Below are 12,930 nucleotides of genomic sequence, written 5' to 3'. Positions count from 1 at the left end.
ATTACTTGTGGCAAAAGGTCCACACAGAGAAGCCCTTTAGCTCCTAACATTGAATGGACAATTCACGATTGCAATAACACTACATGCTAGTGCTAACTAGAGCTGATCGTAGATGAAGTGTATAATGCATTAGCCTCCTGTATTGTAATCTAGATGATCTTTATGTGTTTGTGTGTTGTGTGTGTGTGTGTGTGTGTGTGTGTCTCTGTCTCTTTCTCTCTCTCTCTCTCTCTCAAAATCCACGAGTGCAATATGAGTACCTAACAAGAGCTCATCTTAGATGGAGTATTGAATGCATTAGCATCCCCTCTCTCTCTCTCTCTCTCTCTCTCTCTCTCATGAGTCAATTTCACGACTTCATACTTGTTAACATTAACAAGAGCTCATGGTAGATTACTTGTTAACATTAACAAGAGCTCATGGTAGATGGAGCTTCATTAGCATCCTAAATTCTACATGGTGGTGCCAACAGGAGCTCATGGAAGATGCATGAGCATCCTATATTATTCTAAGGATGGGGAGGGAGCAAACAGATTCAAGGTAAAAGCAGAATTGGAACGAGATCTTGTTGAAGATGGTTGAGTGAGCTGCTGCTGCTGAGACTTCTTCTGCATGAGAGAGAGTAGTGAAAGAGAAAATTGATTCAAGGTAAGCACAGAATTGGAACGAGATCTTCTTGAGATCGATCGTTCAGTGAGCTGCTGCTCGACGAGGTGAGCTCGAGCTCCCATGGCGATGCTCACTCCCAGCCCTCCCCCTCGTCTCCCCCCCTTCCAGCCCCCCTCCCCCCCCTCTCCCCTCATCCCCTCCTCTTTCGCCGATTACTCCACCCCTGCTGCCCCAGATACCCACCTCTCTGCCGAAGAGTACGCTCAGGTTGCCTTGGAACGCCTCTTCGCATCGCCCCTCTTTGCTTCCGCGGTACGCTCCCCTTCTCCGCATTGCGATCGTTAGAAACTTTCAACTTGACTCAGATCTGGAGATGCATTCACCAATAATACCATCTCTGCAGCTCATTCATTCTATTTCAGTGGCAGTCGCCATTTTGCTGATTGTCAATTGACCCACGCAAAAATGCACGCTGAATTATCCTTCTCTTCGTGTCCGAATTTTTTTTCTACCCATTCAGAACCTATGAATGCTTTCGATTAGAAGATATCCACATATTGCGCTGCTTACAAGTAGCTTGCCATTCGCTATATTTTGCAATTCATCATGGGTCATATCGTTAGCGCTCGGATTACTTGGTCGATGGGATTCACGTCAATGGTTTTGTTGATAATCGGGAGTTATCTGTAGGTAGCATAACGTTGGCTTGAAGGTGCAGTTATACATCTAGAATTCTATCTCAGGCAACAAATATAAACCGTTCTAGCTCTCTTCTTCAGTCTGCTTCTCGAAGTTAGTGTACAGAACAGTAGCAAAAAAGACGGGGTTCATGGCCATTTAAATGATGCTGTTCTTGCGTGACAGTTTTTCAGAAAGTGGCAAATTTGTACTAGGGCTTACCACAATTGCTCTAAATTGTTTTTTGTTCAGAACGAGAGGCTTCCTGAAGAAGATCAGAAAGCATCTGACTTAAACATCACAGCGGGGGACCTCACGTTTGGAGACGATGTTGCCAGGTCTAACCTCCTGCTTTTCAACTTTCCAGAATACGACAGGGGAGTTTAATTTTAAAAGATATAGGGCGGGGGCTAAACTGAAAAGGCAAACTTGGTAGCTGCTTTATCTGGTTTTGGATTCCCGTTGGAATGTATCTTTTGTCATTCGCATACTTTGTGTTGGAATTGAGAGAGGCTCTGGCCTTCATGTTTGTTTGAGGTTTCTATACATATTACTGATTTATATACGATTAATTTCGGTCTATAGTTTAGAAGGTCTACGTTATATCATGTTGTTTTAAGTATGCAATTCAATGCCGTTGTCAATATAACTAGTCTTTCGATATGGTGGCAGTGATGACATCTCACTCGAGGGCTTGCAAGGCGAGCTGGAGCAATTTCAAAGCCAACAGGTATGATTTGTTTTGCCAATCTCACATGCTTTGCTTGAAAGATCTCAAAACTGTGTGTCTGTGTCCAAATTTGAAAGATCCCTCAATCCCCCTGCTCCTTCTGAGTCTTGGTGGAAACTCAATACGAAGCACTGTGTACAAGTGAATGTTCTGGTGTGTTGTGGTCTGTGGATGTGTGCGCATGTGTTCAAGTATATATTTATATAACGGTCTAAGATGTTGTTGGGCAATGATGATGTCGATGGGCACAGTCAATACCTGCTATGCAGGATGAGTTACCTAGTGGGTGACCATCGTGAGGTTGTGAGAAGTGCAGCGGAAATGAATCGAAGAGAGAGAGAGACCTCACACACACACACAGAGAAGGAGAGAAAGGAGCGAGAGGCACAGGAGAATGGCAAGTGATCTCTGGAGAAAACCCCACTACATCTGGGGGAAATCCTCGGAAACAACGGACTGCTTGAGAGCTCGGAACACACAGCTTAACAACCAAGTGAAGAAAGCACTAGGGAGTGGAAGAACTGCTCCATTACCCTGCTCCTCTGGTGCACAACAGTGCTGGCTCTACACCTCTGCCAGGCTCCACTGGAGGCTATGCTGGAAGGACTGCTTCAGCTCCAGAAGATGGGAAATGAGGGGAGAGGGGAGGCACATATATAGCCCAGCCCCCCCCCTAATCGGCCAGCATTGGGGGGCACTGACACACCTGCTCACACAACCCTGCACCCCCCGGGGTACCTCCGTGGCCTGCATGGCGTCACATGAGGCGCTGGAAGGCCAGACTAGCCTACTCTCACGGGGGTGGGCACACCCACAACAGAGAGCCTCACTCACTGGGCGGGCACACCCACAATCAAGGCCCTTTCTCTAAGGTGACATCAGGAGATGTTGACCTCCAACACCCCCTCTCAGCTCCTGGATGGAACATAGACACCAGGGAGCTGGGTGTGCCGCTAGAACAACTGGAGGAATCCATCGTGTGATGCTCCACCGCTGAAGACCGCCACAGGTATTGTTGAAAAAGTCCCCTTGTAGCTCGAATCGCCTCAGCACGATCACTGGAAACTTGGAACTGTTGCTCCCAGGCCACAGGTGCTAAGTACACCCCTCTGGTCTGGTACTGATACACTGGGTCAACTGGTACAACAATCCAGCTGTTGGTACTGGTACATGACTCCAACAGAGGATTCTGGAACAAAAATCCAGCTGATACTGTCTCCGGTTCAAGGTCTGCTTCCTTGCATAGGCACCTGTATCGCAGAGCTCTGAAGCCCCCTCTCAAGTCCAAATTGGTACACTGTCACCAAATCGATGAACTTTAGTGCTCCAATGGCAACGGGCATATAACAGCTTACAAGGATCAATCAACTGTGTCTGGGTTACTGACCCATCCGGATTTCCAGCAGCATCAGACAATAGCTGCTAGGAGATCCCCTCTGGCTCTGCCAGGTCATAACGTCCACACAAAATAGAAACTCATAACAAACCGCCACTTGAGTCAGCGAGAACAACTCCTCGTGGTGCGAGGTTCTGCTTGAAACCCTGCCTCGATAAATAACTCCCTGCTCGGTGCACTTGATCAGCAGGCCCAGCTGCCACAGACAAGCAAGCAATCCTCCATCTGGAGCTGGAAAGCCTGCTGGCAGCGCCTGTCTCGCACTACTAGAAGGCTGGAGTATATGTGGTTGCAGCAGTCATACTATTGGCTACCTGGTTACTAGACCCCTCTGCGTTCCATTGGGGACACTGATGCCAATAATGATGTTACGTACATTTCCTACTTACTACAGCAGATCACGGGAGTAGCACCATAGAATATCCTCCCAGCCAAATCCTGTTGAAGCGTGAGAGCTCTGAGAGAAATCGAAATCAGCAAAATCACGTAAGGTTCATTCTCCTTCTCTCACTAACTCCAACAAGCCCCATCTCCCTAGATGGATCTAGATGCCACATGTCATCATCATAGGGCCTTTCCCAATGCATCTTTTCACCCCTCTCTTGGGATACTTTAATTTCCTTTGCCCCTAGGCACATTGCTCGCATTAGGCCCTTAGCCTTAGATCCACCTAGTCTGGTGCTATCAGCCCTCACCTAGGACCTTGACATTAATTCCCTCTTGATCATTTACATGAAGCGCAAACAGATATATTACAAACATAGATCCTTTAAGGGAAATGTCGACTGATTCTTTCGAGGTCATGCTACCTGGGCTAGAGCGTAACATTCCTTCCCTCTTCAGACATCAGCGTCCTCGATGATAAAGTCTGGGAACACTCTCTGCAACTGGTATACGGATTCCCAGGTAGCTTCTGATAGAGGCTGACCATGCCATGCAACCAACACCGTGGGTATCTTTCGATTTCGCACTTGCATTGTTCCTCGGTCCAGGATTCTTGTTGGTTTGCGCCTTGCATTATCCTCTATCTCCTGAAACAAAACCACACCTTCGATTAGTGAGTCACCAGTATGTAAAAATTTCTTTAAACAAGAAACATGAAACACTGGGTGCACCTTGCAACCCTGTGGCAATTCTAATTTATAGGCTACCTTGCCTATTCTCTTTAGAATTAACCACGGCCCACAGTATCGAGGTGATAATACACTCTCCTGAAGTTAACGACTTCGAGTGCGAAGGAACTTTGAGAAAAACTTTTTCTCCTTCCTTAAATTCTCTTATAGACCGGTTTTCATCCGCATATGCCTTGGCTCTATCCATAGCCTGGCAGATATTAGCTCTCGCAAGTGCTAGCATCTCCCGCATCTGAACCACAAAGTTCGCGGCACTAGGCACTCTCTGAGGTATTCCAACTGTAGTTGGATTTGCTGGTCTATAGCCATAATTCAATTCAAACGGACTAAACTCCGTAGAGGAATGCTTTTTATCATTGTAGGCAAACTCTAACAATGGCAACCACTTGTCCCACGTATGTTGCCTCAATGACACATATGCCCTCAGCATATTCTCTAAAATCTGGTTGACTCTCTCCGTCTGACCATCCGTTTCAGGATGATCCCCACTACTCATTCCCAACTCAGTTCTTAGTGTCTCAAATACCGCTATCCAAAAATGACTGGTAAATCTGACATCTCTGTCTGACACTATGGATCTAGGCAATCCATGCACACGAAATATATGTCTAATAAACAAATCCGCCACTTGCGGGGCACTAACAAACTCTCTAGTCGGAATGAAATGAGCCATCTTGGTTAGACAATCAACCACCACAAGGATAGAATCATATCCACCTTGTGTCGTAGGCAGCGCTACAATAAAGTCCACGGAAATGCTCTCCCACTTACTTAGTGGTATCTCCAAGGGCTGTAAAAGTCCCGGGGGGCTTCACCCGCTCGGCCTTGCTTACCTGACACGAAAAACACCGTGTCACATATTCATGAATACGCTTTTTCATCTTTGGCCAAAAGAAATCTCGCTTCACGAGATCATATGTCTTCTTGACTCCTGGGTGTCCCGCACATGGGCTATCATGGCACTGTTGAATGACTCTCTGCCTGAGATAATTCTGATTAGGTACTACCTTGCCATTTTTTTTCAGCATACCATCCCTTATGGTATATCTTGCATAAGTTTGGCCTTTTCTGGATGCCAGGTCATCCTTTTCGTTTTCCCCGGGTTTTAACACATGAGCCTTAGGCCATAGACTTTGGACAAACTCGTCCACCTTTTGAGTTTCTCTAATCTCGGTCATTAGAGTACTCTCTAATACCGTGAAACTCATGTTATGCATAATGCATGACAATGCATCAGCAACTTTATTATCTTTTCCTCTTTGGTACAGAATCGTCAAATTAAACTCCTGCATGAGCTCTGCCCACCTAGCTTGGCGGCCCCTCAAGTCAGGGTGTTTACAAAAATGTTTTAGAGTATCATGATCCACATCCACATAAAACTCTGAACCATACAAATAATGCCTCCATGTTTTCAAAGCATGGATAACAGCGTACAACTCCAATTCATTAGTTGGCCAATTTCGCTGAGAGGGAGAAAGCTTTCCCTCTTGAAGGAGAACTGCTCCTACTGCAATGCCACTTGCATCGGTTTCGAGGAACTCCCCATATAAAAGGTACTTTATCTGAGGTCAAATCAGTCAATGGCGATACTATTTCGGAATATCCTTTGATATGCCTTCGATAAAATTGGACAAATCCCAAGAATGATCGCAAAGCGGTCAGACTCTGAGGGATTGGCCAAGTTAGTATCGCAGCTACTTTCTTTGGATCCATTTCTACCCCCTCTGGAGTAATTATGAATCCTAAATATTCAAGTCTAACCATACACAATATAGTTTTCTTTTTATTTACATAAAGACTGGCTTTCCTCAAAGTATTGAATACTATTCTTAAGTGTTCACGATGCTAAGTAATACTTTTACTGAATACGAGAATATCGTCAATAAAATGTACTACAAACTTTCCGATATACGGACATAGTAAATCGTTCATAAGCATGACGAATGTAGCTGGAGCATTGGTAAGTCTGAAGGGCATTACCAAAAACTCATAATGACCAAACCTGCTTCTAAAAGCGGTTTTATGCACATCCTCGGCTCTAATCCGGATCTGATGGTAGCCACACTTAAGATCTATCTTGCTGAAAATCACGGCTCCATGTAATACATCTAGCAAATCATCAATCCGAGCCATCGGATACCTGTGCTTAACAGTGATATTATTCAATGCTCTGTAATCTATACAGAGGCGAAACGTATCATCCTTTTTCTTCTTTAATATCACTGGCGAAGCAAAAGGTGAGAAACTTGGTTGAATCTGCTCCAACTGGAGGTATTCTTCCAGTTGTCTACGCACCTCCGCCTCTTCAATAAAACTCATTCTATAGGGAGGTCTATTTACAGGTTTTGCCCCCGGGATCAGTTCAATCTTATGTTGAATATTCCGCTCTGGAGGTAACCAATAAGGTAGTTCATCTCTAAAACAGTCAGAGAACTCCTCTGCTATAAGATTAGCCAGCTTGGCCATCTCACCACTTTGGGCAACATCAGTGCTAGCCGAAGAATCATCAACCGGCTCTACCGATGCTGTACAAAGGAATAAAAACTCTTCTTGAGCTTTTTGGATTTCCATCACAGAAACCAACGGTCCCCTAGGTACATCTTTCTCACCTCGTAATACATAAAGCACATCATTCATCTTGAATTGATATACGTGCTTTTTCCAATCAATGGCTGGATTCTTCCTAGAATGCCGCACCATACCCAGGGCTATATCTGCATGAGCAAGCTTAGTCATTTCAAAATCAAGCTTCTCAACATAGTCCTGAATACGAAGCTCCAACTGGGTAGCCCTTTGGTCCCATACTTCAGTTGAACTTCCATCTGCCATCTTGATTGTATACGCATAGTCAGATGGGCTAGTCTTTAACTTCAGCCTCTTCACGAGCTTGGAGTTAATCACATTGTGCGTTGACGCCGAGTCAAACAACACAATGACATCATGATTGGCCACTTGCCCTTTCATCTTAATTAACTCCGTATCATTAAAGGCTGTATACCCCGTTGCTGCGGGCCTAGATAGGATGTTATCAGGTGCACTCGTTACTAGCTTAGCAAGAGACACACATAACAAATAAGGTATTGACCTCTGAGAAGATCCCGCTAGCTGAATCTGCATCTGTGCCGCTCTGGGACTTCCCTCCATTTCCACGTCGCATTCTGAGACTACCATCTCAGCCATCCGACGATTCTTATTTCGTGGACAATTCTCCCACTGATGAGGTTGAAGGAAACCAAAACACAAGCCTTCTCTCCTCGCTTTTTCTCTTTGCTCTGGGTTTAAGGGAGACTTCGGGCTGCCATTGATGTTACTTTCCTCTTCACTCCAATGGTGGTACTTGATTTAGGAGTTTTAGCTGGTTTCGCCTGCTTGGCTTGACCACTCGGCTGAGAACCACTCCCTTTACTAATCCACTTTTTCTTAAACCCAGATTTCTTCTGGTACCCATACTGGGTTCCGACCTGCGCAAACCCACTTGGCCTGCTGCCCTTGGCATCTTCATAGTTCAGGGCTATGGCTATTGCATCATCCAACGTGTTCGCATACTTAGCCCGAACTTCCATTTTAATCCGATCATTCAATCCAAATATGAAATCTTTCACTTGGATTGATTGAGGTAGGGGTTCATCAACCTTCATTACGCTCTCTCGAAACTTATCAGTGTATTCTGCCACTGACAAATTTCTCTGACGAAGGTTTCTACACTGATCCCAAGCTCAGGATGCTTTGTCAGGAGGTAAGAAGTGTTTTCTGAATTCTCTTTTAAGCCCCTCCAGGTAGTGGATGCAATACCATCTTTCTGTTGTTTAATCCACCATCGATCCGCTGCCTCACTAAACATGTGGGTGGCCTCGCGGATTTTCTTGATATCATTTCTGATTTCACAAATGGTGAACGCCTCGTCCCATTTGTGTAACCAGGTCTCAATGACATCAGAACTACGGTCATTCATCCGACCAGAATACTTTTCCGGCCTAGAATTGGCAATATTAGGTACTTTAGCCTTCCTAGGCTCGACCGTATGGACACTAGACTCCGATTCCATTGGAGCCTTTTCTTTCTCATCTCGAGAAGGTCTGGCAGACATACTGTGTATCACTCTTCTAAGTTCAGACTGCCTTGCATTTGCCTGTAACTGTTGCACTAATAACTGCTGCAAGGCATCCTCAAGTAATGCAATCTTGCCAGATAAGGTGTGAGCTACTGGGCACGACACCTGCTGGGTCGGCCGGTCTCGTGACTCTACAGGGTCCATCTTGGAAGCTCCTTCTGCTTCTTCCATTCAGGTCAATGGGTGTTTTGGGGTTTAAAAAAGTAAAAACACCGCTAGAACACTTATCTACAAACTGACAAAATTCAGTGTACTGGCACTCTGACACAATTCCCTATTCTAGGGAATACCTGCAATCCCACATGCACACTGACTAGGGATTTGACACAGGCATAACCCAAATATCGCTTTTCCCTATACTAGGGAAATTCCTGCAAATCAACTCTGACTTTATCACAAAGGCATATGCACAAGCATAATCTCCCAGATTGCCCCCAGGAATTTGAAGAAGTCAAACAAAATCCCAAGTTTGCTGTGTATCCTGTTATGGCATCGAATCTTCATGCAGACTAAACATTCACGAGACCCTCTTCATGTAAGCGGAGCATCAATAAAGACTAAGGTCGGGGGGGAAAAAAAACACAGAATTGACGAATGTCAAAGAAAGCTCCCTGGTTGATTGCTCCTGCTACCCGATTTGATACCCCTAGAGTCTTCACGTAGCGCAGATGTCCCGAAGCCTGCAGCCTCCACGTAACTCCCTGGATACCAAGTGATACGATCTTTTGCTTCTTCTGCCAAAGCGTTGCTCTCTGTTCGGAATCTGTCTCAGCCTACGGGCTAGTTACGTGACCACTAACGATCTTTTTGCTTTTTTCGTCGACCGAGCCAGAAAACACGTGGCTTCTAATTGTCGCACATGCAAGGACTAATTCGCTATCTGTTTCGTCAATCCACGGGCTAATTCGCTATCTGTTCCGCAGATCTTTCACTCGGCTCCACGTATCGCCTCTAGATTTTCGTTGATACGCTCCTCAACTAACTTTTCGTCAACCTGCCTTACGGAAACCAAATGATACATTCATAACTGATCTCACGTTCTTTCATCGACCGAACCAAAAATTGCGTGGTTTATCCATTTTCGCAGGAGCATAAGGTTCCCTTTCTCTTCAGTGGCTTTACGTTGGTCGTAATTGAGTTGCGTCGATCAAACCGCTTCGTTAAGCCCACGAACAGTCACGCATCCCGTGCGCTCTGGTCTTTCGATGGCCGTCCGTGCCACCCTTCTTCCTTCATACGCTACTCCTCGTCCAGCCTGAAGCTCTGATACCAACTGTTACGTACATTTCCTACTTACTACAGCAGATCACGGGAGTAGCACCACAGAATATCCTCCCAGCCAAATCCTGTTGAAGCGTGAGAGCTCTGAGAGAAATCGAAATCAGCAAAATCACGTAAGGTTCATTCTCCTTCTGTCACTAACTCCAACAAGCCCCATCTCCCTAGATGGATCTAGATGCCACATGTCATCATCATAGGGCCTTTCCTAATGCATCTTTTCACCCCTCTCTTGGGATACTTTAATTTCCTTTGCCCCTAGGCACATTGCTCGCATTAGGCCCTTAGCCTTAGATCCACCTAGTCTGGTGCTATCAGCACTCACCTAGGACCTTGACATTAATTCCCTCTTGATCATTTACATGAAGCGCAAACAGATATATTACAAACATAGATCCTTTAAGGGAAATGTCGACTAATTCTTCTGAGGTCATGCTACCTCGGCTAGAGCGTAACAAATGACCTTTCTGACCACATCGGTTACACGTATGGGATGCCTTGAAAGCTTCTCATTCCTCAGCTGTCAACTGCTTTCTTCCTCTTTGATCAACTGTCAAAGCCTCAGGCTGATTGTCATAGGTACGATCGACGAAGTGCTCCTCTTGGTCAAGCACCATGGGGACCAATTCCTCCCAAGTTAACTCGTTCGCCCTACCATTGGTGATCAAGGATGAATAGAAGGCCCTGTACTGAGAGGATAACTGGGAGAGTAGAGTAATGGCCATGTCCGCTGATGAAATTTGCTTCCCTGCTTGGAGGATCTCCTGCTGAAGTTCCTGTAACTTGTTGATGCGTTCCCGCATCGATGAAGATTTCTCGTATGATTGTAACACAAATTCCATCATCACCTACCAAATGCCATAATTGAGCCCATCTAACTATCGGTCAACTGGGAACGTGGGCAACACTGGAATTCTAGTCTTGTTCTTTGCCATCTCGGACAAAGTTGCCATGCCGGAGTGAAGAGGATGATGAACTGAAAGAGAAGGTGGATGGGATGAAAGGAACTGAGGGTTCGAGATAGGACAAGGTTGAAGACGAGGATGAAGGGGCTGACAGTCCAATATACCTTCACACCTTGATTTCCGTCCCTTGGGAACACCTCCTCTTTGATCTGAAAACACCCATTGAAAGTACCCTTCACTGGTCACCCGAACAGTCCACTCCTCACACACGCTCCTCCTCAAAGACGCCTCCGAATACTACCCTAGTCCTCCTCTCTATGTGTTGGCTCAACACTCCCTCCGCCCCTCCGGTCTCAAGCCAACCGTGGCTTTGATACCATGTGAGAAGTGCAGCAGAAATGAACGGGAGAGAGAGAGAGAGAGAGAGAGAGAGAGAGAGAGAGAGAGAGAAAGAAAGAAAGTTTATTAATGTCCACTGGAGACCTAATAAAGGTCTATGGGACAAAAGAGACCTGCTTATACATCAGTACAGAGAGGGCCATAGGCAACCTCCCTGGGAGTATCATCAGATTCCTCCAAAAAACAAAACACATAGAGAGAGAGAGAGAGAGAGAGAGAGAGAGAGAGAGAGAGAGAGAGCGAGCGCTCTATAGACACACACTGAGAAGGAGAGAAAGGAGAGAGAGGTACATGAGAACTGCAAGTGATCTCTGGAGAAAACCCTGCTACATTTGGGGGAAATCCTCGGAAACAACAGGCTGCTTGAGAACTCGGAAAACACAGCTCAACAACCAAGTGAAGGAAGTACTAGGGAGTGGAAGAACTGCTGCTCCACTACCCTGCTCCTCTGGTGCACAACAGTGCTGGCTCTACACCTCTGCCAGGCTCCACTGGATGCTATGCTGGAAGGACTGCTCCAGCTCCGGAAATGGGAAATGAGGGGAGAGGGGAGGCACATATATAGCCCAGCCCCCCACCTAGTCGGCCAGCATAGGGGGGCACTGACCAGCCAGCTCATGAGGGCTGACCCTCTGCCCTAGGGGCCGACCCCTACAGCCTGCTATATAGGCTGTCCAGGCCCTAAATGACGGCACACACCTCTTCAAAACAGGGTCTATAGCTATCCAAGGTGGCCAACCTGCACCTACTGCTCTACAGCCCACAAAGAGGGGCTCATAGAAGGCGCCTAAGGAAAGCAGGGTGAGACACACCTGCTCACACAACCCTGCAACCCCCCAGGGTACCTCCGTGGCCTGCATGGCATCACATGAGGCACTGGAAGGCCAGACTAACCTACTCTCACGGGGGCGGGCATATTGTCACGCTCAAGTTGAGGTAACATGACCTCGGAAGGGTTAGTGGACATTTTCCTTTGATGGATCAATGTTTGTATTATATTATGTGGGCTTCATCTAAATGGTCAAAGGAATTAGTGTCAAGGTCTTCGGTGAGGGCGACATGGCATAGACTAGACGAATCGAAGGTCGAGGACCTAGGTGCAGCTAAATGTGTAAATTGCTAAGGGGCAAATGAAATTAATGTTATCCCAAGAGAGGGGTAAAAAGGGTGCATGGTAGGGGCTTCTAATAAAGACATGTGGCATTCAGATTCGTCTAGGGAGATGAGGGCTTTGGAAAGCTGAGCTTGTGTGAAAAAATGAACGAAATGATTTGAAGCAGGCTTTACCAGAGGTTGGCTGGGTGGAACGATGTTGTGCCTATGCCCGTGATTTGACAGGGAAGTTTGGTGTTAGCAGTTGATTCGTAATACATACCCACAACAGAGGCCCTCACTCTCTACCCTAGCCTCACTCACTGGGCGGGCACACCCACAATCAAGGCCCTCTCTCTCTAAGATGACATCAGGAGATGTTGACCTCCAACAGAGGTTACATCTGCAATGTTCTGTTTTGTTTTAGAGCTTTACTTTGGGAATGTTCTTCGATCACTTTGAGATGTTCCTGGTTTGTCTTTAGTGGATTACTTATGGGCGATGAATGCAGGCCATAGTGCTTGTACAGTAATCTGACCAAGGATCTTTGATCTTCAAATTTGTATAGGACTCCTGAAGGTTTGCCTCATATTCGCTTG

The 12,930-nt window shown here is 46.1% G+C and overlaps 1 protein-coding gene across 2 annotated transcripts in view; it reads left to right on the top strand.

Moving 5' to 3' along the window:
- The first annotated feature begins 457 nt into the window (after positions 1-457).
- Positions 458-12,930, top strand: part of POK (Vps52 / Sac2 family) — a 140,480-nt gene continuing 128,007 nt past the window's right edge. Inside the window, exons 1-3 of one of the 2 annotated variants that reach the window (XM_087387184.1) lie at positions 458-921; positions 1,540-1,625; positions 1,960-2,017. In XM_087387184.1, coding sequence (XP_087243310.1) covers positions 730-921; positions 1,540-1,625; positions 1,960-2,017 — 336 coding nt within the window. In that variant the 5' untranslated portion in view covers positions 458-729. The remainder of the gene's footprint in view (positions 922-1,539; positions 1,626-1,959; positions 2,018-12,930) is intronic. The other variant, XM_087387183.1, reaches the window with a different exon arrangement.

Source organism: Dipteris shenzhenensis, chromosome 16 (assembly GCF_047967505.1).
Source record: "Dipteris shenzhenensis isolate YYH24624 ecotype China chromosome 16, Dip_SZ_1.0, whole genome shotgun sequence".
Classification (NCBI taxonomy): Eukaryota; Viridiplantae; Streptophyta; class Polypodiopsida; order Gleicheniales; family Dipteridaceae; genus Dipteris; species Dipteris shenzhenensis.
Note: the sequence above shows the minus strand (reverse complement) of the source record. Positions and strands in the feature narration are given on the sequence as shown.